The sequence below is a fragment of the Chrysemys picta genome, chromosome 2 (assembly GCF_011386835.1).
Source record: "Chrysemys picta bellii isolate R12L10 chromosome 2, ASM1138683v2, whole genome shotgun sequence".
NCBI lineage: Eukaryota > Metazoa > Chordata > Testudines > Emydidae > Chrysemys > Chrysemys picta.
In genome coordinates, this window is record NC_088792.1 from 242409588 (window position 1) to 242433203 (window position 23616).

General features: G+C 44.0%; 2 protein-coding genes and 2 non-coding genes across 9 annotated transcripts in view; 1 reads left to right on the forward strand and 3 right to left on the reverse strand.

Annotated features, from left to right (window-relative positions):
• Positions 1-2021: 2021 nt before the first annotated feature.
• Positions 2022-9529, reverse strand: SLC7A13 (solute carrier family 7 member 13). The gene is made up of 4 exons (XM_005299518.4): positions 8653-9529; positions 6430-6561; positions 3903-4267; positions 2022-3220 (listed from the first exon to the last, which is right to left on the reverse strand). The coding sequence occupies exons 1-4, from the start codon at positions 9377-9379 to the stop codon at positions 2975-2977; spliced, it is 1470 nt and encodes a 489-aa protein (XP_005299575.3). The 5' UTR covers positions 9380-9529; the 3' UTR covers positions 2022-2974.
• Positions 7131-23616, forward strand: part of LRRCC1 (leucine rich repeat and coiled-coil centrosomal protein 1) — a 54061-nt gene continuing 37575 nt past the window's right edge. Inside the window, exon 1 of one of the 6 annotated variants that reach the window (XM_065585856.1) lies at positions 7131-7174. Coding sequence is in view for 2 of the 6 variants with exons in the window: in XM_005299394.5 (XP_005299451.1) it covers positions 23388-23446 (59 nt within the window). In the remaining 4 variants the exon portion in view is untranslated. Of the gene's footprint in view, positions 7175-23134; positions 23447-23616 lie in introns of those variants that run through there. The other 5 variants (XM_005299394.5, XM_005299395.5, XM_008169420.3 and 2 more) reach the window with 5 other exon arrangements.
• Positions 18526-18608, reverse strand: TRNAL-CAA (transfer RNA leucine (anticodon CAA)). The gene has a single exon. It is a non-coding gene; the product is annotated as a tRNA-Leu (tRNA).
• Positions 20543-20625, reverse strand: TRNAL-UAA (transfer RNA leucine (anticodon UAA)). The gene has a single exon. It is a non-coding gene; the product is annotated as a tRNA-Leu (tRNA).

The following is a 23616-nucleotide window of genomic DNA, read 5'->3' on the forward strand; positions in this document are numbered from 1 at the left end:
AACTCTATGCACATGTATGATACTGTAGAAGTAATGCTTAATAATTAAGTGTCTAATTACAGGGCCTGTTCCTTTAGAGGAGTAGCTGGACCTGAAGCATTCAGGAGGAGATGTGACATCTCTGCAATGTCATCTGAAGCTTAAAGAAGAACAGGAGGACTTGTGGCACCTTAGAGACTAACAAATTTATTAGAGCATAAGCTTTCGTGGACTACAGCCCACTTCTTCGGATGCATCTATATGCATCCGAAGAAGTGGGCTGTAGTCCACGAAAGCTTATGCTCTAATAAATTTGTTAGTCTCTAAGGTGCCACAAGTCCTCCTGTTCTTCTTTTTGCGGATACAGACTAACACGGCTGCTACTCTGAAATCTGAAGCTTAGTGGTCTGTGGTAGTGTCTTTGTGCAAAGTGGTGGACAAGGACAACATGACTGTTTGTTTGTGTGCTTCTTATTAGATCTGCTAGATTTTCTAGGCACACATTTTATCTCTTTGAAAAAAGTGAACATCCTTAGTGAGATCAGGTATCAGGACAGAGGCCCAAAGAAGACAGTGATCTCAGCTTCTTTCAGAAAATGCTGACAGGTGTCTCTTTAATGTGGGGACTTGAATTTGAATAATTAAAGTAAATTTTACTTTGCTTTCTCTAGTCTATTGGAATACTTTTATTGACTTTTCAGTGTAAGAAAGAAAAGTATTGTGATAACAGGTGCTAGTGTCATGCATTGTATAAGTCATTCGTGTATAAGCACTCAGGATTAAACTTTCCATAGAAAGAATTAAAGGAACCTCATGCAGTAATCAAACCCAGATGGTCACAATAGGGATTGTGTGGGTTTAAAGCACTCTCAGGATGGGCAAATAAATGTTTTCTGAGGTTCCCTTGTGTTGCAGAGGTGCTGCACAAAAGGAAGATTTGTAGCTATGTCACCCTAGGTCAGGAGCCTTGGATTAGGGTTTTGTTTTAGGTGTAAAACCGGCAGCTGAGGCAGGAAAGGGGAACAGTGTATTTAAGCAATCAGATTCCAATAAAGTCCATGAGAGACAGAAACCCAAGGCAGCTGCTCCTTAGTGATTGGCAGTGGTGCCTGAGCTGAGGTTTCTGCAAGAAGACATTGCCTCTGTGTCGTTTGTGAACACCTCTGTTCCAGAAAACAGGAGACATGAACATTCTGCAAATGAACAAGCTACACTAAGAAAATACACTGATTCTGTGCCACTGATTTCTCCTCCAATGGGAAACTAACAGACAAGGACCTCAAATCTGTTACCACTCAGCAAAGGTCAATAGTCTCTTTTTCATATTGCTTTCTCAGTAGTTACATTAATATTTAAGCTGTCTTATACCATGTTATTGGAATTTTTTCTCCTTTTTTGATGTTAAACCAGGGTTTTACAGATGCTATGGTGTGTATTTTGCATAGCACTAGTTGAAACATTTCTGTCAAAACTGTTTTTAATAGAATATTTGTTTTTTGACAAAAAGAAATTTGTGAAGGGTCTGCTTTTGATGGAAAATATTGATGGGGGGAGCGTCATCAAAACTCCCAAAACCTTAAATATTTTGATTTGGATATCCTCCTGCAGTGACTCATGGGAACTGTATTTTGGTCCTCATGTCCCCATGCTTCCATATGGGCAAGGTTCCCCAGCTGAACTATATCACCCAAGATGATTCATCCACATCACCCTGAGCCTGGGACTCTCATGATGCAAGCACCTCACTTCACCAGGAGGGGAGACTGTGATACATCATGGCCCATTTATGAGAATAAAGTAATTCATTGGCTCCTACGCTTGGGGCCTAAGTAATAATCCTGGAAAATTGTTCCTTTTTTCCCCATGAAATATGACTTGGTATGGTACACCAAAAACATATTAATTGAACAGTACAATTCTCTTATGCCTTATCTAATATTTAATAAGATATCGTTTGTACATTTGCATGTATTGTTTTGAGACAGCCAAGCGCTCGCTGTAGGTTCTTTCTGGGATTAAAAACATAGTGTCAGGCAAGAAGGTTATGTTCTTCAACGTTTTTAATCAATTCAAGCAAGCACAGATGAAAAAAAAATTACAAAGTATTCAAACCCCAAAGCCCTAGAATACAAGCTACTTAATACTAAAAATAAGCAAAACATCAATTTACTCTACAATTTACTTTACACAGGATCCCTAATGTATATATGATCATATTGACATGTATTCAGTTAATAGTACAGTTTAGATTTGCTACTGTTCAAGTGGGCAAACACAAACACTTTTTTCTGCCTTTACAGATTTTATCACTTTGAAAGAGATTCTCTATATATAAAAGACTTTATCATGCGAGGTGCTGAATGCTCTGACACCAATCTAGCAAAGCCCTTAGGCACGTGTTTAACTTTAAGACTATGAGAAGTCCAGAGAGACTATTTCTTGCCTGAGATTATAATTTTTAATCCCAATGGGACTTTTCACAGTCTTAAATGTAAGCATATGCTTAACGCTCAGATTTTTAAGGTAGTTAGGTGTTGCTGCACTCTGCATTGCAAATTATGCCAAACTGATTTAGGAGTCTAAGGGCTTGACTAGACTGTGAGTTAACCCACAGTACAGAGATGTAAATTCCATTTCTACGGGGACTATGTTAACAAACACTAGGGAACTTTTAATGCATGCTAGCAGGTCCACATGGGCCAGTTAGCCCACAACACACTAGTGCACACTAGAATTTACATCCCTCTAGTGTGAACTAATGCACCATGTAGACAAACCCTAAAACTTATTTTCAAAAGGGATTTAGGCACTTAGGAACCTAAATCTCATTGATAGTCAGTCAGCGTTGCCCAAATACCTTTAAAAATCTGGGCCTAGATGTTTTCCTGAATCAGAGTCTTAAGTACATGCTTAACTCCATGACTGTGACCACTTGAGTTAAAAAATAACTTCTATTGGCTGTTAGCAATACAGTATAGGGTTTAAACATTTGCTATTACTCATATTTACCATCAGCAAATACATCAGCAGGAGAAACTTCCAACAGTAGCTGTAAGTAACAAGTAATTTTGTCAACAAAATCAAAATGTAATTTAAAATGTACAAAAGGCAGGTACACCAGAAGGCCCCCCAACATAAAGAGAAGGGCATAGATATACGGCATCTTGGGAGACCAGACTATAGGAGCCAAGATTAAGAACAAAGAAACTGCCACCATCGCAAATGCAACTGGTAAAAACACCTGCAAAAGAAACAAACAGAGGAATCAAAAATAGACATTTGTCATTTTATGCATTAAATGCAAGAGAACTAAGCATTCTTTGCCATATTGCAAGCACAATTAATTGCCCTGCCACCCCTTTGCCTGGGTTTATGTCAGCAAAAAGAGTAACTCAAAGCTTAATCTAAAAATGAATTGCAAACTATCCATTTACAATTGCTATTCACAAACTAGGTGTTCAGGAATTTTTTCCCAGTGTTAAACATAACCCAAGATAAAATCAACAGAGAGTCCTGTGGCACCTTATAGACTAAAAGACATATTGGAGCATGAGCTTTCGTGGGTGAAACTGCTTTTGTAGTTGGCTAGCCATTCACAGTCTTTGTTTAATCCTGAACAGTTTCTCCTCCCTTGGTGTTCACACCTCAACTGCTAGAAGAGGGCCTCATCCTCCCTGATTGAACTAACCTCATTATCTCTAGCCTGACTCATTCTTGCTTGCATATTTATACCTGCCTCTGGAAATTTCCACTACATGCATCCAGAGAAGTGGGTATTCACCCACGAAAGCTCATGCTCCAATACATCTGTTAGTCTATAAGGTGCCACAGGACTCTTTGCTGCTTTTACAGATCCAGACTAACACGGCTACCCCTTTGATCCAAGATAAAATGTTACAACTTTTAACTCTTTTTCCATTTACCTTGTATGGTCGCTGTAGATTAGGTTCCCGGTATCGGAGTACAATCAGGCTGGCACAAGTCAGTCCAATCATAAGCCATACAGAAAATCCAAAGTAATTTGTTAAAGTAATTAGATCAACGGGGATAATAAAAATGGATGCAATGATGGTTGAAAAAATCATGGCCGGTGCCGGAGTCCAATAGTGGACGTTAAGCATGGATATTAAAACAGGCAAGTGTCCTGACTGACTTCCAGCATAACTTAATCGTCCTAATATAAACATGCTGCTGTTGAGGGCACCAAATATTGAGGCAGCAATGGAGAGAGGAATGACCCAAGCAACGGAGGGAATCACTCTGTCAGCCCAAGTGACTGCCACAGCAACTGCAAGGAAACAAAATGTCATTAAACACTGGGTGTGGTGTCCCAACAGTCTTACTGAACTGATGACAACTCAATGGAACCAGTTTGTGAGTAAGAACTAGGGGGTACAGAGGGTTCCCTGGCCGTGTATAGTGAAACCACACTATTTACAAGTAGGCAGAAGCAGGATCAGGGCACGGCGGGGAGAACAAATGTGTTAGCCCCCTATATGACATGGACTGCTACTGAAGGAGTTTCCTGTGTGGCAGTATACAGGGGGTGGGGACAGGCCAGATGATTCATCAGTGCACAGATTATCTAATCCTTTATCCCTGTAGTTCTCAACCAGGAGCCTCTGGCCCCCCGGGGAGCTGCAAGCAGGTTTCAGGGGGTCTGCATTGCAAGGCCAATGTTAGACTTGCTGGGGCCCAAGGCAGAAAGCTAAAGTCATGTGGCACGGTGCTGAAGCCTAGGGCTCCAAGACCTGCCACCTGGGGCTGAAGCCAAAGCCTGAGCAACTTAGCTTTGCAGGGCCCCCTATGGAATTGGACCCCAGGTAATTGCCCTGCTTGTTACCCCCTAACGCTGGCTCTGGCTTTTATATGCAGAAAACAGTTGTTGTGGCACAGGTGGGTCATGGAGTTTTTATAGCATGTTGGGGGGGCCTCACTAAGAAAAAGGTTGAGAACCCCTGATCTATCCCATTGTGGGACTCCGCAAAGAAATGTGAAGGGCTACTTCCTAGCACCTCTTGAAAATTCGCTATTGCCCATGCTTGTGCAAAGGGACTGCTATTTACTGGGCCAACAGCCAAAGGGCATAAGGTACTCAGATACTATAGTGATGTACACAGTATAAGAAGCTGATTAGAACAGAAAAGGGACTATCACAATGAGGAATACAATTCTTCCTGGACTTGCTATAGCAGCTACAATCCAATGGAAGATGAGAGACTCTAGGTTCGTGGCACTTTTAGTATAGAGCCTCCTACAGAACCAGGACATTTGTTCTGAAAATTAACCCCTAAAAAGGCCTATAATAAGACCATTTTGTTTTATTTATTTGTAGGCTCTCTCTTTGGTGCTCATTGCTCAAACATTAATAAGTTTTTCCTTATACCGCACCTGTGAGGTAGGGAGTATAGTCCTAATATTACAGGTAGTGAGCTAAAGCATAGAGAGCCAAAGACCTGGTCTTCTTGCTGAAGAAGAGCTCTGTGTAAGCTCAAAGCTTGTCTCTCTCACCACCAGAAGCTGGTCCAATAAGAGATATTATCTCTCCCACCTTGACTCCCTAATATCTTGGGACTGACATAGCTACAACAACTCCAGTTTTACTAAAGAGATTTAAATTAAACTGTGGCAACTTCTATGTGTACACAAGCCCCCCCAAGGAGTTTCCTCAAAGCCCCATAGGAAGTCTATGTTAAAGTATGTCTAAATAATAGCTGGAAGCAAGTCTCCCAGCCCATGCAGACAGACTCACACTAGAGTGACTAGAGCTAGCGCACTAAAAATAGCAGTATGGACATTGCAGCTCAGGCTCTCAAGCCCACCCAAGACCCTAGGCTTGAGAGCCCAAGCTCCAGCCCAAGCCACAACATCTGTACTGCTATATTTAGCATGCTAGCTTGAACCCCACTAGCACAAGTCTGTCTTCCCAAGCTGAAGGTTCACATCCAGCTACAGTGTAGACCAGGGGTAGGCAACCTCTGGCACGCGTGCCGAAGGCAGCACACAAGCTGATTTTCAGTGGCACTCACACTGCCGGGTCCTGGCCACTGGTCCGGGGAGGCTCTGCATTTTAATTTAATTTTAAATGAAGCTTCTTAAACATTTTTAAAACCTTATTTACTTTACATACAACAATAGTTTAGTTATATGTTATAGACTTATAGAAAGAGACCTTCTAAAAACGTTAAAATGTATTACTGGCACGCGAAACCTTAAATTAGAGTGAATAAATGAAGACTCGGCACACCGCTTCTGAAAGGTTGCCGACCCCTGGTGTAGACATACCCTTAGGGCTCAGAACAGAAGCCAGATCTCCTGACTCAAAGTCCAGTGCCTTGCAATATGTAAACCCTGAATTCAGCTAGACCCAAGTGACCCCAACAGGGTGGACACAGATAAATAGTTGTAATGATTAGCTCTCCTTTTGATTCATCAGCCTTATATCCTTACCTGAGGAGACAATTTCCTTAGGCGTCAGAACTGTCAGATACGATATGTTTACAAGTAAATAAAACAAAGTCACTGCAGGAAGTGCAGTCATCACAGTCAAGGGGATATTTCTACTAGGATTTATCATCTCTTCTGAAAAAATATAATTTAGAAAATTATTTAATAAAACAAATATACTCACAATATTGCTTTCAAAAGAGTGCTTCCCTGACAAACCTGATAGGAGTAAGGAGTAAATTTGTGGCAATGTTTCATAAGGTAACAGGGGAGAGAGAAACATTGACTGTGAAACCATGAAAATTGGCGGAGGTACTTGGTGACACCTGTAACTACTTTTAAATAGAGCTGGTCAGAAATACAGTATATACAAAGTGCTGTCCAACAAAGTAAACAAACTGAAAAGCCTTACCAAGCCCTAACTAAGTGTAAATCTGGGTATGTTGAGACAACCGTTTATTTTTATTAAATCTTGTTTTATTGAAAGACCTGCTCTCTGTGTGCAAATTTCACCCTGTCCCATCTCTGAAACAACCACCACCCAGGTATCTTTGTCAAGAGGGGCTTAAAGAGTAAAGACTTACTGAAACCTCTAGACAACTCATTTTCATCTGTCAAAAGGGCATGGACAGAAGGGTCTACTCCCACTGAAGTGAGCTGCAAAAAAGCATATAAGCAGGCAACTCTAAAGGACCAAACAGGGTGAGAGAGGTAGAGGTGGCCTCTTATTGACAGTGGCGGGAGAAGGGTAAGCTGTCTTTTATTTTCCTCAAATCTCTGTTTGTTGTTTAAAATCTTGTAAAATGTAGCAAATTGTCTTTGGTATTTTAAACTATTGAAGGGCAGGATGCCTAGAACCCCCACTTTTAATTTTTATCTCCCAACTTTTGTTTCATTAGCGATAGGCCTGGCATTCATCTCAGATCGAATTCATTGGCTCCTGGCAGACAGGGTAGAAATCTTTGTTTAAAAAGAAGAGAATTCGGTGTCAAAAAGTATTGAGATGTAGGTCCACCGCATTTGCAGCTTCTGACTGTTGGGTAATATGTTGTATTGCAGTAGTAGTAATTGAATCCAAACAAATTAGTACAGTATGAAAAAAATTGCATTGTATTGTGTTAAAAAGTATAGTTTTATGTAATGCTAAAAATGTCCGAATGTGATTTAAAAATTAAAATGCTACTGACTTTTTTTTACCAAAAGGGGAGAAAAAAAGGCTTTTGCCTATAGCATATTCTCAAGCTAGAAATAAGTTTTTCTACACTGTCATTTTTTAAAACATTAACTCATTTTAAATGATCTTCTTCTTTCCATTAACTTTTGTTACTTTTAGTTTGTTTAATGTTTGACACATAAGAAAGGATAAAACTGGAAGGGAATGTTAAAGACTAAAGGACAAAAACTGAAGTACCCAGTTTGATTCTGCAAAACTCTTATTCATACGAGTAGTCCCAGTGTTCATGATAGTCTACGTTATCATGAACACCTATCATAAAAGCTTGCAATAATTGCTCATATTATTAAATATAACATGCAAAGTGGAGTAACCAAATGACTAACCAAAAACTAGGAGGGCTTCTTTAATGTTTTGAAATGAATATATTAAAAAGGGCACAGAAAAGATGTTTATAACATTTGCCTTACTCTATTCCTTTACTCTTTCCTTTATTCTCTACTAAGAATTATTTTCCCAGTGAAATGATTACCTCTTATGTAAATCAAAATTGATATTGTTAAAAGTATTGTTTCTGAATGCAATGCAAAATGAAATAGTTCATGCACTTGTCAAAATAAGCAATTCAAGGGTGTGCATTAGTAGGCTTTTGGTATGTGCCCTGGGTGGCTGAAGGCACTCAGTCTTGACATCCGCACTCTGCTCTGCATACCCTCTTGCAAATAATTGCAATAGCATTGAGAAAGGGGGAAATCACTGTTTTAGGTCCACACATTCTATTTGCATATAGCTTTAAACTAAACCTTTTGTTTTCCACATAAGTCTTCTTTAAATATGCAGTTGGTTCTGGAGACAGTAAATGCACATTATGCAAACAAGCTGCATGAAAGAAGACAATGCACCTTTACAACACAACCAGACATAAACCTTGAATACTATCAGTGTTTTAATATAAATGTCTTTACAGGCTAAATTGTTCTCATTGTGAGACAAGCTCTAATAACATTATCTGAGGAATGTAAGAATGCTGGCCACAACATTAAATGATATACCTGCCATGTAATTGAGGGACCACCAACCGCCATATGCATATAATCCCTGGAAAAAAGCTTCAGCAATCTGTGAGGCATCAGGAATCTCTGAGCTGAATGCATTCTCAAACCTTACTAAATTCTCCTTTCTTCCTCTAACCAGCAGAACAATGCCTCCTATGCCAATTACAGATAATGCCATCATCTTCAGTACTGTGAAAACAGTTTGAACCCAAGTAGCCATTTTGACACTTCGGCCATTCAGAATTCCCAGAGACCAAATAACTGTCAAAGCCAAGCATTTCTTTAGTAGCTCCGGTGCAGGGCATACACCATAGAAAGGTTGGGTAGCATATTCGGCAAATAACAAGGCTCGAGTAGCATTTGATGCTGGTTTGGTAAACATCGCGGTCCAGATAAAGATGAAAGCAGGTAGGGATCCAAGCGCTCTTTTTATGTGACTGTATTCTCCTCCAGATAATGGTAGGGCAGTCCCCAGCTCTGCATAACAGAGGGCTCCCATCAGCGATATTACTCCACAAGCAGTCCAGATGCATAGCGCAACACCCACATTAAGTAAGGAGTATTTTAGCACTCCTGTGGGAGACACAAAGATCCCTGCACCTACTATGGTGCCTATAATAAAATTTACCCCATCAAAATACCCTATAGTTCTTTTGAGCTGCATCCTGTCATTTTCATTACTTCTCATTTCTTCTCTGAGATAGTCATGCTTTCCTTTCCCCATTTTCTCTATCTGTTCTCAGATAAGGTCAATGATTGTAGGGGCTTCAGAAGCATTCATTTCCCTTATTCCATGGTGTGTTGTTATGAAGTTGACCTGACCTTACTCGCTAGTGAAACGCTTCAGGAATATTGGATTAGTCATTCAGAAGACAAAGCCTTCTTTGGTTTTTTGATGTTTAATGTGTGAAGATGATTAATCAAGTATTGCAAGAACAACTTGTATCAAATGTCAGTATAACCTGTACTTCACAGATTATTAGGTTTTTTTAAAGAAACAGGCATTATAATACATTAACAATAAATGCTTTCTACTTCTATAGTGCCTTCCATCAAAGGGGCTCAAAACATTTAACAGTTATTAAAACTACCCTGTGTGGTAGGTAAATATCTGTTTTTTACAGATGGGAAAACTGAAACATAGAGGGGTTAAATAAATTACCCAGTGTCAAATGTGAACGTGTTTCTGTGACAGAATATGAAAGTCTGTCCTTCATTCATAAAATCTATTACATATCAACTACATTTAAAAATCAGTATCACAGTTGCAAAGTCAAGCACTCAAAAGCTAGGAAATTCCAGAATTAATGTTACCTGTGGAACCTTAATTCAATCATCTTGTGCATATGCATTATGATAGTCTTTACTTACATCATCACTTACTTATTTCCCCCGCAGGACCCCTGCTTCATTTAGTGCATCGTCTCTACTTAGGATGGGTGAACTTCAATTTTTATAATTTGACTATATTTGTGCTGATTTTTCAAGGGGATTTCAAAAGGACATATCCCTGACCCAAAAGCTACCCCTCTGACAATTTCAAGTCCCTACTCCAAAGCAGGGGGAGGAGCTTGGCAAAGAAAAGATTACCAGAATATCTTAACATGGACACAACAACATATTTTTTCCCTAGCCTGGTTCTCAGAAATGGCTGAAACACCTTAGGTGATATTTTCCCAAAAGATTCAGCATGGGGCAGACACCCAGCATGAAAAATTTCAACACAAACAGTTTAAATTTAACAAAGTTATGGGCTCTTATAATGGGAAATGTCAGGCAACCTTTATAATAGGTAGTGCTGTCCGCCCCACCAAAATGATAGTTAATGGAGGGAAGTTTGTTTTAGAAAGCAACTAAACCCAGACAGACTAGACCCCATGGGGTAAACACATTTCCCAAACACACTGAATAGGGCCATTAAAACGAAATGGCCCAGTCATCATCAAAACCAGTACATCCATAGCTGAGCCTGAATTTTACAAGCCGTGTTTGAAATTGCAGTTGTGAGCCCCATGGAACATCTATCCACAGACTGATAAATCCTTTGTGAGTATGTTAAGAAATATTTGCTTGTATAGTAATATCAGTTAGCAGTGTGAATTCTTTAATGACATTTCATACTGGCAAAAGCCCTAAAATAGACACCTTTATACCAGCATAAAATGTGCTGGTATAGCTTATTTCATTCAGGAAACCAGTATAAACCATATTGGCAAAAACATTTTTTTCATATGTAACCCACACACCTCTTGGGTGTGGTGTTCTGTCCCATCTAGTGGCAGAGAGAGAGAGAGAGAGAGATTAATGAGTTTGTTCTACAGCTTTAGCTAAGAGCCATGTGGCTTTTAGCTCATGCAGTAGAGTTTCATGCATTAAGCTCCACCAGTCCCAGATTCGATCCCCCCGATGACGACTGGAGTCTGTCGGTGTTGGCTCTTAGCTAAAGCTGTAGAGCAAACTCATTAATCTCTCTCTAAGTGGTCTCAGTGCCACAAAATGGGACAGAACACCATACCCAGGAAGTGTGTGGGTTACACACAGATTCCAAGGGACCATTGTAATCATCTAATCTGACCTCCTGCATAACACAGGCCCCTGAAATAGTTCCTGTTTGAACTAGAGCATATGTATTGAAAATAACATCCAATCTTGATTTAAAAATTGCCAGTGGTGGAGGATCCACTGCAACCCTTAATAAGTTGTTCCAATTGTTAATCACCCTCACTGCTAAGAAATTATGGCTTGTTTCCAGTCTGAAATGTCTAGCTTCAATTTCCAGCCATTGGCTTTTCCCATTGGATCTGCTAGATTGAGGAGCCCATTATCTATTATTTGTTGCCCATGAAGATACTTGTAGGCTGTGATCAAGTCACCAGTTAGCCTTCTCTTTTTTAGACTGAATAGATTGCGCTCCTTGAGTCTTACATTAGAAGGCATATTTTCCAATCCTTTCATCATTCTTGTGGCTCTTCTCTGAATTCTCTTCAATTTATCAACATCCTTCTTGAATTATGGACATCAAAACTGGATACAGTATTCCAGCAGCAGTCTTACCAGTGCCAAATACAGAGATAATATAATCTACTTTCTCCTACTCAAGATTCCCATGATATAGGCTGTGTCTATACTAGGATGGTTTGAGTATAGTTGTTCTTGAAAACAAGATCTAGGACTAACAGCTGAGAGACACTGTGACAGCAGGACAAACTGGTCTCCATATATAGGCATTATCCCAGAAGGGGGAATGAGAATGATGATAAGATGGTCATAACCTAGAGCTTGCTGTCTGGATCATATAAACTTTTTATGTTTTTTTCTGTAATGGAAGCTGAGAAAGACTCACATCTTAAAGCACGTTAAACCCCTGCGCTTTCATTCTAAAGAGGCCTTAGTTCACTGTAGCTTAATACCTTTAATTTAGTCACGTTAACTTCACATCTTTTGTTGATTCATCTTTGCTTGCCTGAGTATCCCTGTGTAACCCTTCTGCCCATCTAAGTTGGCAGCAACAAGGGCCGGGTTCTGTATCTAGGGGTTCCGTTTCAATAACGCAATGCAAAACCGGCTCGAGCCCCCACCCAGTGACCTGGGACAATTACATACCACCCCCTGGGCGCCTCTAAGAGGCAATACTTCCCCTCTCGCAAGCACAGAGTCTGAGTGTAACAGAAAATGTTTAATAACATGAGGTAAACAACATCAGCGTTAAATTGGAAAAAACACCACAAACAGGCTTCATGAGCAAAAAACTCACCCCAGCAAATTGGGCTGTGTCCTTTCCCTTGGGTTCTTGAAACCAGCAACCCAAGGATCACCAAAGTCCCAAAAGTCCAACAACCCCCCAAAGTCTCTTGGGTCCAGCAACCCAAGGATCACCAAAGTCCCCAAAGTCCAACAACCCCCCAAAGTCTCTGTCCCTGGTCAGTGCAGCCCCAGAGTTCAAGCAGGGGGGGGGGAAGGCACGCAGGGTGATAAGGGGCACCTTACGTGATCCAAGGCCGACCGGCTGCCTCTCCGTGGGGTTCCGCCGCAGCCTTCTCCACCAGCCACTCCACTCCACCAGCTGTCCCATGAGCCGCTCACGCCGTCCACGAACTGCTCTGGCAGCTGCTCCGCTCTGCTCACCGACCTGTGAGCCACTCAGCTCTGCTCCACTTCAGCCGTTCCTTGGGCCGCTCCCACAAGGCTCCGCTCTGCTCTGCTCGCTGCTTCTCCAGCCGCTCCACCCTGCTCACCGACCTGTGAGTCGCTCAGCTCCGCTCCAACCGTCCCCATGAGGCTCCACTCTGCTAGCTGCTTCACCAGCCACTTAGCAATATAGCTTCAGGCTCCCCCACTAGTTAACACAGCCTCAGTGATCTCAGCTCTTTTGTGATTTCAGCTCATAGTAGGGGAGCCCCAGTGCTAGTGCACCATTGGCCCAAAGTGAATTCAGCTCAGCAGTCTGTAATTAGACTTCTAATGGAATCAAAGTTAGCTCTGACATTCAACAGTGGAGAGAGAAGGTAGTGCAATTGGTGTTTCAACCCCTCGGGGAGGGGGCCATACCATCAGGTACAAATACCTGTCCCCCCCCCCCCTCCTCTCTCTATTCACTGGGTTTTGTAACCCATGCCCCTTGTCAAGCAAGTGCTACTTAGGTAATGGTGATGGACTCACTCAGTCCTTCTGTCATACAACAGGTTCACTGCCCTTGATTCACAGAATCAGGGTAACAAAACTTTATTCTTCCTGCCCCAATAACAAAGAAACTGGGGATCCCACACCAGCCAAAGTAACCACTTTGAGTTGCTGTTGTTTCATGCCAGGCGAGTGGGTGTGCCTATGCAAACAAGATCAGCCCCTGGAGTTCTTTTCCACACTCGCCATAATTCACCACCAGATGTCAGGGTAGAGCTCATCCTGACTCTGCTTACATCTGTATAGACATGGCCTTACCTAATTTAGCTCTCACCGTAGATAAATCTGGGTATGTTGAGACAACTATTTATTTTGTGTTAAATTATTTTCTGTCTAGTTTTTAATAAATCGCATTTTAGGGAAAGGATGCCGTGTGTGTCTAAATTTCACACAGTCCCATCTCTGAGGAGAAAACACACAGGTAACCTCTTAGAGAGAGGAGTACATCTAAAACCCAAACACCCCCCTGTAATCTTGATCAAAAGGGCATGAACAGAAGGATCCACTCCCAGTAAAGTACATTGCAGACATTAAAACAGGTAATCCAGATAATCCATAAGTGGGAGACACCAAGAGACCAAACAGGAGACGGAGATGGTGGTGGCCTTTTGGTGACAATACGATAGAGACAGGCTCCAGGAATAGAACCAGGCCTGTAGTCAGTGCAGTAAGAATGGGGAGGGATAGCTCAGTGGTTTGAGCATTGACTTGCTAAACCCAGGGTTATGAGCTCAATCCTTGAGGGGCCACTTAGGGATCTGGGGCAAAATCAGTACTTGGTCCTGCTAGTGAAGGCAGGGGGCTGGACTCAATGACCTTTCAAGGTCCCTTCCAGTTCTAGGAGATGGGATATCTCCATTAATTTAATTTTAAAGTGGACAGGACATAGGGAGCTGTTTGGAGGCTATTAACAAACAAGTAGATGGGTCGGCATTAGACACTGTCTCAGTAAGCTGCAATCTCAAGGACTGAGATTGTTGCTGCCTTTCTTTCTATCACATGCCTTCCCAGGAATAGCTGTAATCCATCTCAAATCATCTCATTTACTTTACAGTATTTACTGAAAATTGTCTAATTATTACTCTGCAGAAAGTGTGATGATTTTTCTCTCTCCTCATCTTGAGTTTCTGCTACAAACCTGAACAGACCTCCATCTGTAATATTTTGCATGCATTTTTAAGACTTGGTATTAGAATACTTCATCATTTGTTTTATTCTTCTTATGAATTAAAATTTTCAATGTGTATTGATGTTCACACCTAGATGTATTGTGTGTTAAAAATGGCTACAAGTATATTGTTCTATTTGATTTTAGTGATTTTTTTTTCTGTGAACAGTTCTCTCTTACAATATTTAGTTTTTGCTCCTCTCAGGCCTTGTGATTATTTTTATTTCGTTTGTCTTGGTATGGACCTGCTGTATTTGGTTTATTGTATTAAATACAAAGAAATATTAAACTAAAGAGGAGCTTAAAAGTCAGATACTACTGAGTTTGTTTTGCTGTTCATCTTAAATTATATTAATTTCCAGTACAGAATTGGAGTACTTGTGGCACCTTAGAGACTAACAAATTTATTAGAGCATAAGCTTTCGTGGGCTACAGCCCACTTCTTCGGATGCATATAGAGTGGAACATATATTGAGGAGATATATATACACACATACAGAGAGCATGAACAGGTGGGAGTTGTCTTACCAACTCTGAGAGGCCAATTAAGTAAGAGAAAAAAAACTTTTGAAGTGATAATCAAGATAGCCCACTACAGACAGTTTGATAAGAAGTGTGAGAATACTTACAAGGGGAGATAGATTCAATGTTTGTAATGGCTCAGCCATTCCCAGTCCTTATTCAATCCTGAGTTGATTGTATCTAGTTTGCATATCAATTCCAGCTCAGCAGTCTCTCATTGGAGTCTGTTTTTGAAGTTTTTCTGTTGTCAGATAGCCACCCGCAGGTCTGTCATTGAATGGCCAGACAGGTTAAAGTGTTCTCCACTGGTTTTTGAGTATTATGATTCCTGATGTCAGATTTGTGTCCATTAATTCTTTTGCATAGAGACTGTCCGGTTTGGCCAATGTACATGGCAGAGGGGCATTGCTGGCACATGATGGCATATATCACATTGGTAGATGTGCAGGTGAACGAGCCCCTGATGGTATGGCTGATGTGATTAGGTCCTATGATGATGTCACTTGAATAGATATGTGGACAGAGTTGGCATCGGGCTTTGTTACAAGGATAGATTCCTGGGTCAGTGTTTTTGTTCAGTGATGTGTGATTGCTGGTGAGTATTTGCTTTAGGTTGGGGGGTTGTCTGTAAGCGAGGACAGGTCTGTCTCCCAAGATCTGTGAGAGTAAAGTACAGTACAGAATTGGCATTTCTAAAACGTACAGAGAAACCAACTAATTTAGATTTTATTTATTAACATATCCTCTTAACTGGCTTCAAAAAAACCCCACTGAGATTATCTTGTTATATGTTAGTTTACTTGTTTTCTGTTTAACTCAGATAAATGCTTGTTACTAAACTTTTAATTAAACTTTTTCAAGTTTCATGGAAAGTATGTGTTTTTCTTTTGTGTGTTGTCATAGTCGGAGTTGGAGAGTGAGGGGTGAAATAATGAAAATGTGTCTACAAAACCCATGAAAATTAAAGTTCTGGAAACTGCTGACTTCAGTAGCCACAAACCAGAACTAATGGTGGAGCTAAATTGCCTTTTTCTCAGTTTATGAAAGCAGAATCATTACCTATTAAAGAGAGTAGTTATTTATGCCAAGAGTCCAGTTTCTACAGAATGTTGTGACTATGCAACATCTTGTCCTGGCTGAGAAAATAACCCTAACTGCTAAACATGGCTGTAACATTAACCCAAGGTCTCACGTTACCCTTCCCAGACGATACACACAAGATCCAGTCTACCACGCAGCTATGCACTGGATACCCAGCTCTGTCATATTCACCTTCCCAGCATTGTCTAGAGAATTCACGCTCCAGATACACAACAAAGATAAATAACTATAATAACCTAGTGCATGTTTGTAAGACAAGCCTGAGTATCCCCTAGTACTTTGTGTAGTCTGAAAGGTTATATCATCATTGAAACAAAGTGCCAGATTGTTGCAATTTTTATACTCAACAGGGAACAACTACATTTTTGAGTGCCACCTAGAAAGCTGCTTCTGCCAGTAAAACGAGGTCATGGGAGGTTTATGAAGTAGAGTTAAGATTTATGTTGGAACCTTATCTGAGCAATTTCAGTTTTTCTGGCTTTTAAGGTTTTTGAACTACAGCCTTCTAATTTCCTGACCTTCAAATATATTTTAAGCTTAAATTTGAAATTTATCACTATCAAATTCTGGTTTCTTGTTATAACTGTACCATTCTAATAGTATAGTTTTAATTAATGTAATTAATTACGCTATCTTAAAGATTTTGGGGGGAATAACTATTTCTGTCACACAAAGAGAAGGATAGGTATTATGCCCTAGTTTTAAATACTTTCTTTCAATCTCCTTTGACCAACAGTTTTCTCTACCACTTTATAATTTTGCATAAGCATTTTTGGCATGTATTTAATGGGACATTCCTGTGTTCCAACCTATACTTAATGTGGTTAGATAGAAAGGAGTCTGGAAAACGCAGGTTGTTGCTTGTGCAGAATATATACTCTTTAATCTACATATTCATATTCAGCAAACTGTACTGTGGCCAAATGTTGTGATAACTTATCGCCGGAGCAATCCCACTGATTTTACTGGAAGTGGCTGGGATGCAGTGCAGAATCCAGCTTTAAAGCTGTAATGAATATTTCTCTTTCTGCAGTGGTTCCAAAGAAGTTTACTGCTGTTGAACTTCAGTGAGGATACAAGAGTACAAGGAATGAGGAAGGGCTGAAGAGAATATTTAGTAGAAAATATTCAGTCTTCAATGCAGAGTCATGGGCAGTTATTTTTCTCTAGCAACCTGTCAGAAAGGAATAAATATTTATATCCCTCCCATTTTCCCACACTGTGTAAAGCCAGTAGAAAAATGAGGAACCTTCTTGCAGTACCATACACATAACAGATGGCTTGTGAACCTGTCCACAAATCTGTTAGGACTTGCACACTTACTGTAATGGATATTTCTTTGTTTGGGCTGTCCCCCAAAGCGGACGCCAGTGGGGACGCTGCTCCCTGCCAAGAGAAGCCATGGCGGAAGGCTTAATAGTCGACCTGCGGGAGACGCTGAGAGGCTCGAGAGTCGGCCTCTGGAGGCTAACTTACTCCCTCTGCCAACCAGACCAAAAACCCACCATCAAGTAAAACCACCATCAGTCCTGGAGGACCTCATCACGCCCATTAGAATTTGAGTCAAATACCTTAACCACTCAGCCATAAAAGATGAGGACTGGCTCCATAGCACAGGGGTTAGCGCATTGGCCTCATAAACGAGGAGTCATAAGTTCAACTCTTACTGGGGCCTGGGTAGCAGTTTGTGGCTGGGCCTGATGTCCCCCAGTGGTGAGGTGTGTGAGCTTGCACTCCATATGTTTATGGAAATATGCTTATGGGTGTGAATATAATGTAACTGAAATGTGCCTTATGCAAAAGGTCTCTTCTAAGGTATCATTGCAAAGCTTATAATCTACTGAGTGTGTTCATCTTATTTGTATGAATCTCATTCTTGTATCTGAAGCCAGAAATATGAAGTATTACTCTGAAGTCCTAGTGTAGTTAAGCAAAGCATTAATGGTGGTTTAGAATCTTGATGGCTCCCATTGACCAGGACACTTGGTTGTAAATGGCTCTCTTTACTTGTAAGCCTTCCTGTATACGTGGGTGCCAGCCAATGAGTAATGAAGTCTCACAGGACATGAGCAGTTTTGGTTAAAGTCTGCAGCTTTGGGGGCATGGGTCAGACCCTGGGTCTGTGTTGCAGCTGAGTAGCGTGTCTGGCTCAAAAAGACAGGGTTCTGGGGTCCCAAGCTGGCAGGGGAAATGGGCTCAGAGGTATTTTCAGCCTGTGGGGTGACAGTCCCCAGGGGGTCTCTGTGATCAAACCCATCGCAAGGCGCTTGGCTTTTCTTAGGTACTTGTTAATTTGGGGGAGGGGCACAGGAGGGCAGGACGCCAGAGGGCTTTGTTAAAGAGAAGCAGCAGCCTGAATTTGTGTACCAGTCGGTCCAAGGGTAGCAGCAGCAGGGGCCTACCAGAAGTGGGAGTCAAACCCATGCAGGCTCACGCCCATTAGAACTTGAGTCTAATGCCTTAACTGCTCGGCCATTCTGGTGAGCGGGTAACTCTGGCCCAACCGCTACTCCCAAGAAGTCTTGGGCGTGCTCCGGCGCTCTCGCTTTGGATAACTACCCAGCTAACAGCATCTCAACAGGGTTCAGAAAATGCTACGCTTGCTTAGGAAGTTGTCTCTCTGGGTGTGCTTGCCTAGCTGCGGAGTGCCCGGCCGGCGGCTTGGAGTCCAGGGGAGGTGAAACTGGACCCCCCGGGTCAGAATTTGGGAAAAATCTCCAAATCCAAAGCAAAGGCGTAGAGTGCCGCTGGTCCTGTGGAAGAGTGCTCCTGCTCCTGTGCTCATAGCAGCGTTCCGGGCTTGGGGGACTGCCTATGACCCACTAGTTGGGAGGGTGGGGTCCCGGGACCTGCAGCTCCGAGGGCCGCAAGTTAGCCTCCAGAGGACAACTATCGAGCCTCTCAGGGTCTCCCGCAGCTCGACTGTTAAGCCTTCCACCATGGCTTCTCTTGGCAGGGAGCAGCATCCCCACTGGCGTCTGCTTTGGGGGACAGCCCGGCTGGAAAGCATTGGGGCCACCAGGTCAACCCATTGGACGCAATGGGCCCGGTTCTCCCAACCTCAACCCTGCGCTGAGGGTACCTTGGGCATCCCGCTGAAGGGCCACCCGGAGCACAGCTCTTGGGGAAAGGGAGAGAGTCTTGGGTCAAGGGCCCACTTTCCATAGGTGGCAGCGAGGCTGCTGCTCTGCTACGCACAAAACCCTGAGCCAGGTCTTCTACGAAGGCTTTAGATAAGCTCATGCCCACTGGAAGTTCCGTCCTCCCCAGTCCAGCCAGGACTAGCAGCTGAGCCCAGCGCAGGGTAGGATCCACCAGCCGGGTCTTCCCGAGTCCCACCCCCTCTCCCACTGTGATTCACCTCTCTGCTGGCTGCCCTAGACACCCGAAACATACTGCTGGGGAGGGTCGCATGACCGCTCTTCTGGCTTCCCTTTGCTTCCCTGTCACTAAGTCATTCTTCAGCGGGGAAGTAAAGAAATCTGCAGGGAACCTAAATTCTGCGCCTGCGCAGTGGCGCAGAATTCTCCCAAGAGTAAAATCAGCATCTTCTGGGGTGAGATGGGGTCCTCCAGGAGTGATGGTGGCTTTGCTTGATGGTGGGGTTTTGGTGGGCGGAGGGAGAAGCGGGAGGCGGGCAGGTTAAAGGGAAGCAGCAGCTCCTTGAAGGTTTCCACCAACTAGTCAAAAGGAAGCAGCAAAGGCCAGCCAGAAGTAGGATTAAAATGGGTAGACGGACAGGCCTCTCGGCTGTAGAGGTCAAGACCGTAATCGCTCAGCCACCCTGGCCAGCAGCGAGGAGAAGCTTCTCCACTCCAGGAGAAAAGCCTTGGACGTCCTCCGGCCCTCTGACTCTGGGCGATTCCACATCGGCCCAGACTCTCCGGCCACCATCTGATGCGTTAGGTCATGCCACAGGCTTCTGACAGAGAGCTTGCACTTCTGCGGGGCACGAGAGCCAAAAGGAGAAATGGCACCCAGCTAGAGCTCACAGAGCAGCACGCTGGCCGCAGTGAGATTCCGAGCCAGGCAGACACGTGCCTAGTGGAACGCGAGCCCAACCCCTTCACTGCTCGGACATCCCGGGGCTCCCCGAAGGCTCTCGCATGGAAACAGAAACACGTTGGGATGTCTCCAAGGATCCAGCTCTGTTTGGGCTGGCATCCATGCCCTAGACCATCCTGGCAGGTGCAGTTTCACCGAGGTGGGTGGACTTGGGCCTAGCTCCGTAGCTCAGGATTTAGGGTCTCTTAAACCAGGGTTGGTGAGTTTAAATCTTGCTGGAGCATTGCTGCAGGGGCAGATTTTCAGACTCGTTCGCCTTGTCCAGTGGTGAGTAGTTGGCGGGAGCTTCCCTTATAGCAAAGGACTAAAAGACAGCCCCGGAGAGGTCCCAGGTGGGGAAGAGCAGCACCTTGCCAAAAGTGGGGATTGAACCCACGCAGACACATGTCTATTGGAACTTAAGTCAAATGCCTTAACCGCAGGGCCATTCTGGCCAGGGCCCAAAGCCTGGCCCAGCGGAACAAGGACTTTTTGGGACGTCGTCAATGCGCCCGCTGCCTTGAGCGCGTGACCATGGCAGCGCAGCATCACTTAGGTAGGCGTGGTCGGTGAGGAAAGACACTATGGGGCCTGGCTCCGTAGCTCAGGGGTTAGAGCATTGGTCTTGTAAATGAGGGGTCATGAGTTCAACTCTCACTAGGGCCTGAATAGCAGCTTTTGGCTGGGCCTGATGTCCCCCAGTGGTGAGGTGTGTGAGCTTGCACTCCATAAGCATATTTCCATAAACATATGAGTGTGAATATAATGTAACTGAAATATGCCTTATGCAAAAGGTCTCTTCTAAGGTATCATTGCAAAGCTTATAATCTACTAAGTGTGTTCATCTTATTTGTATGAATCTATCATTCTTGTATCTGAAGCCAGAAATATGAAGTATTACTCTGAAGTCCTAGTGTAGTTAAGCAAAGCATTAATGGTGGTTTAGAATCTTGATGGCTCCCATTGACCAGGACACTTGGTTGTAAATGGCTCTCTTTACTTGTAAGCCTTCCTGTATACATGGGTGCCAGCCAATGAGTAATGAAGTCTCACAGGACATGTGAACATGTCACATGATACCGGAAGCCATCTTAAACCCAGTGCCCTTCCATTTAGAAACCCAGAGAGAGACAAAGGATTCCCCACCATGTGCCAAAGATATAAAAGGGGGTGGAACAGAAGAAAGGGGGCGGCAGTCATGAGAAAACCCCTTGTGACTGCCTGAGCTGGAACTAACAAGAACTGTACCAGGGGAAAGGATTGGGCCCAGTTTAAGAAGGAGTCTTGTCTGTGAAAGAAGCTTATTGGACCATCTCTGAGGGTGAGATTTACCTGGATTCAGTTTCTTAAACGTATTAGGCTGAGACTTGCGTGTTTTGCTTTATTTTGCTTGGTAACTTACTTTGTTCTATCTGTTATTATTTGAAACCACTGAAATCCTTTCTGGCACGCACCCAAAAGCTGGCCCAGCAGAACATGGACTTCTTGGGACATTGTCAATGCGCCCGCTGCCTTGAGCGCATGATCGTTGCAGGCGCAGCATCACTTAGGTAGGCATGGTCGGGGAGGGGAGACGGGAGACCAAGAGAAGATCGATAGTCAGCCTTTGGAGGGTCCTATCCTGCGCTGGGCTCAGCTGCTAGTCTTGGCTGGGCTCTTCCCCTGCAGAGCCTCCTGTGCCGAGTTACAGCCACCCCTATATTTCTCTCCGAGCTGCAGGAAGCTCTGCAAACACCCACCACCACTACCACATCCCTCCCCCACTTCCTACACCCATGTCCGTGGGGTAGGGGGAGTTGCACAGTGATCTCCCACCTCTGTGCAGCTAGTGGCCTGTTCTCCCAAATGCCATGCTGGAACCTCCACATTTATTTGACAAATAAAATTTGCAGAATTTTGAAATATTGTGTGCAGAATTTTTAATTTTTTGGTGCAGAATGCCCTCAGGGGTATGATTTACCTCGGCCGCCTAGCACATGACCCCTGCCTTTGAAATCCACCGGCATGGAAGAAGGCCAGTGCTGCACCGCAACACGGAGGGCCGGGCTGGGTGCGCAGATCCCATCATATGGGGAGCAGAGCGTGGCCGGTATGGAGCCGCCACTCAAGCAGAGCACAGCTCATGTTCGTGGCGAATCTGGCTCTAAAGACTTTGTATAAGTCCTGGCTCAGGGTTTTGTGCGTAGCAGAACAGCAGCCTCGTTGTCACCTATGGAAAGTGGGCCCTTGACCCAAGACTCTCTCCCTTTTCCCAACAGCTCTGCTCCGGGTGGCCCTTCAGTGGAATGGTCAATGTGTCCTCAGTGCAGGTGTGATGAATGAAGTGCAGAGGAGTTCCTTTTGATGGACACCCAGCCAGCCAGTTAGCTGTAAAATCCCTCTTGGTAGCTGTTCTTTGCTTGCTTTATCTGTCCTTCCTGAGGTGGCTGAAAACATTGGTGTGAAACTGATGCACAGCTTCTGGATTTGCTGCCGCTGCTTATGCCCAAGGGTCATGGAGAGGCTCACCTCTTCCACACCACCATTGCTTTTCCCATCATAATAGACTCCTTCAGGCCACTCAGCTTTGTCTCTCTCCTGGGCTGTAAACTGGAGAACCTTGATGTCTTGGGAATAAAAGGGCTTTAGAGAATTAACATGGTATACTTTAGGTATACTGAAAGCAAATGAAAAATTCCCCAGTCACTATGACAAATCTCCTGAGTTTGGGAGTCTGACTCCTCCTGGTGGTTGAACACTAAGGGTTAGCAATGCAGAAATTCTGCACTGCAAGCACCACAGCCTTGCCTCGCACCAACTCCGTGATTACCGGGCTGCAACCAGGGGCTATAGCAGTCACATCTACACTGGGGCGCTCGGGTTTAAGGCTCCCAGTCATGCTGCAGCCCACAGGTCAGCGGCCCCAGCAGCGCGACCAACACGAGGGCAGACAGAGCCACGTGACATTCGTTAATGCGCATGCTCAGAGACTACAAGGTCTCGGCAGGAACTTGTTCCGGGGGCGGCGCCACCGGCCTCTCTCTGGGAGGGGAGGAGGAATCGCGACGGCCTGCGGTGGGGGGTTGCTTTACCGCTCTATGTCGTAACGGCCTCTGACCCAGCCGTAAAGCCCCACTCCCAGCGATGTCGTTGGATCTGGGGAGATTTAAAGTGAAAGGCGCCAGAATCCGCTGCTGGCTGCCTGGCCGCCTCCTGTAGGCGGCAGAGCCGCGGCAACATGGCGAGGGCTGGCGCCGTGCTTGGGGAGCTCAGCCTCATGGACAAAGGCATTGGGAGGTGAGGGAGCCGCGGGGAGTTGCGGGCTTTCCCCCGCTGGCTGGGCGGAGGGCTCCCAGGGAGTCCGAGGAGTGGTCGCTAGTGAGGGGCGGAGTGCGCGCGGGGGCGGGGGGCTCTCAGGAGGAGAGGGAGCGATGATGTCGATATTTCGATAACGGTGGGGCTCGGGA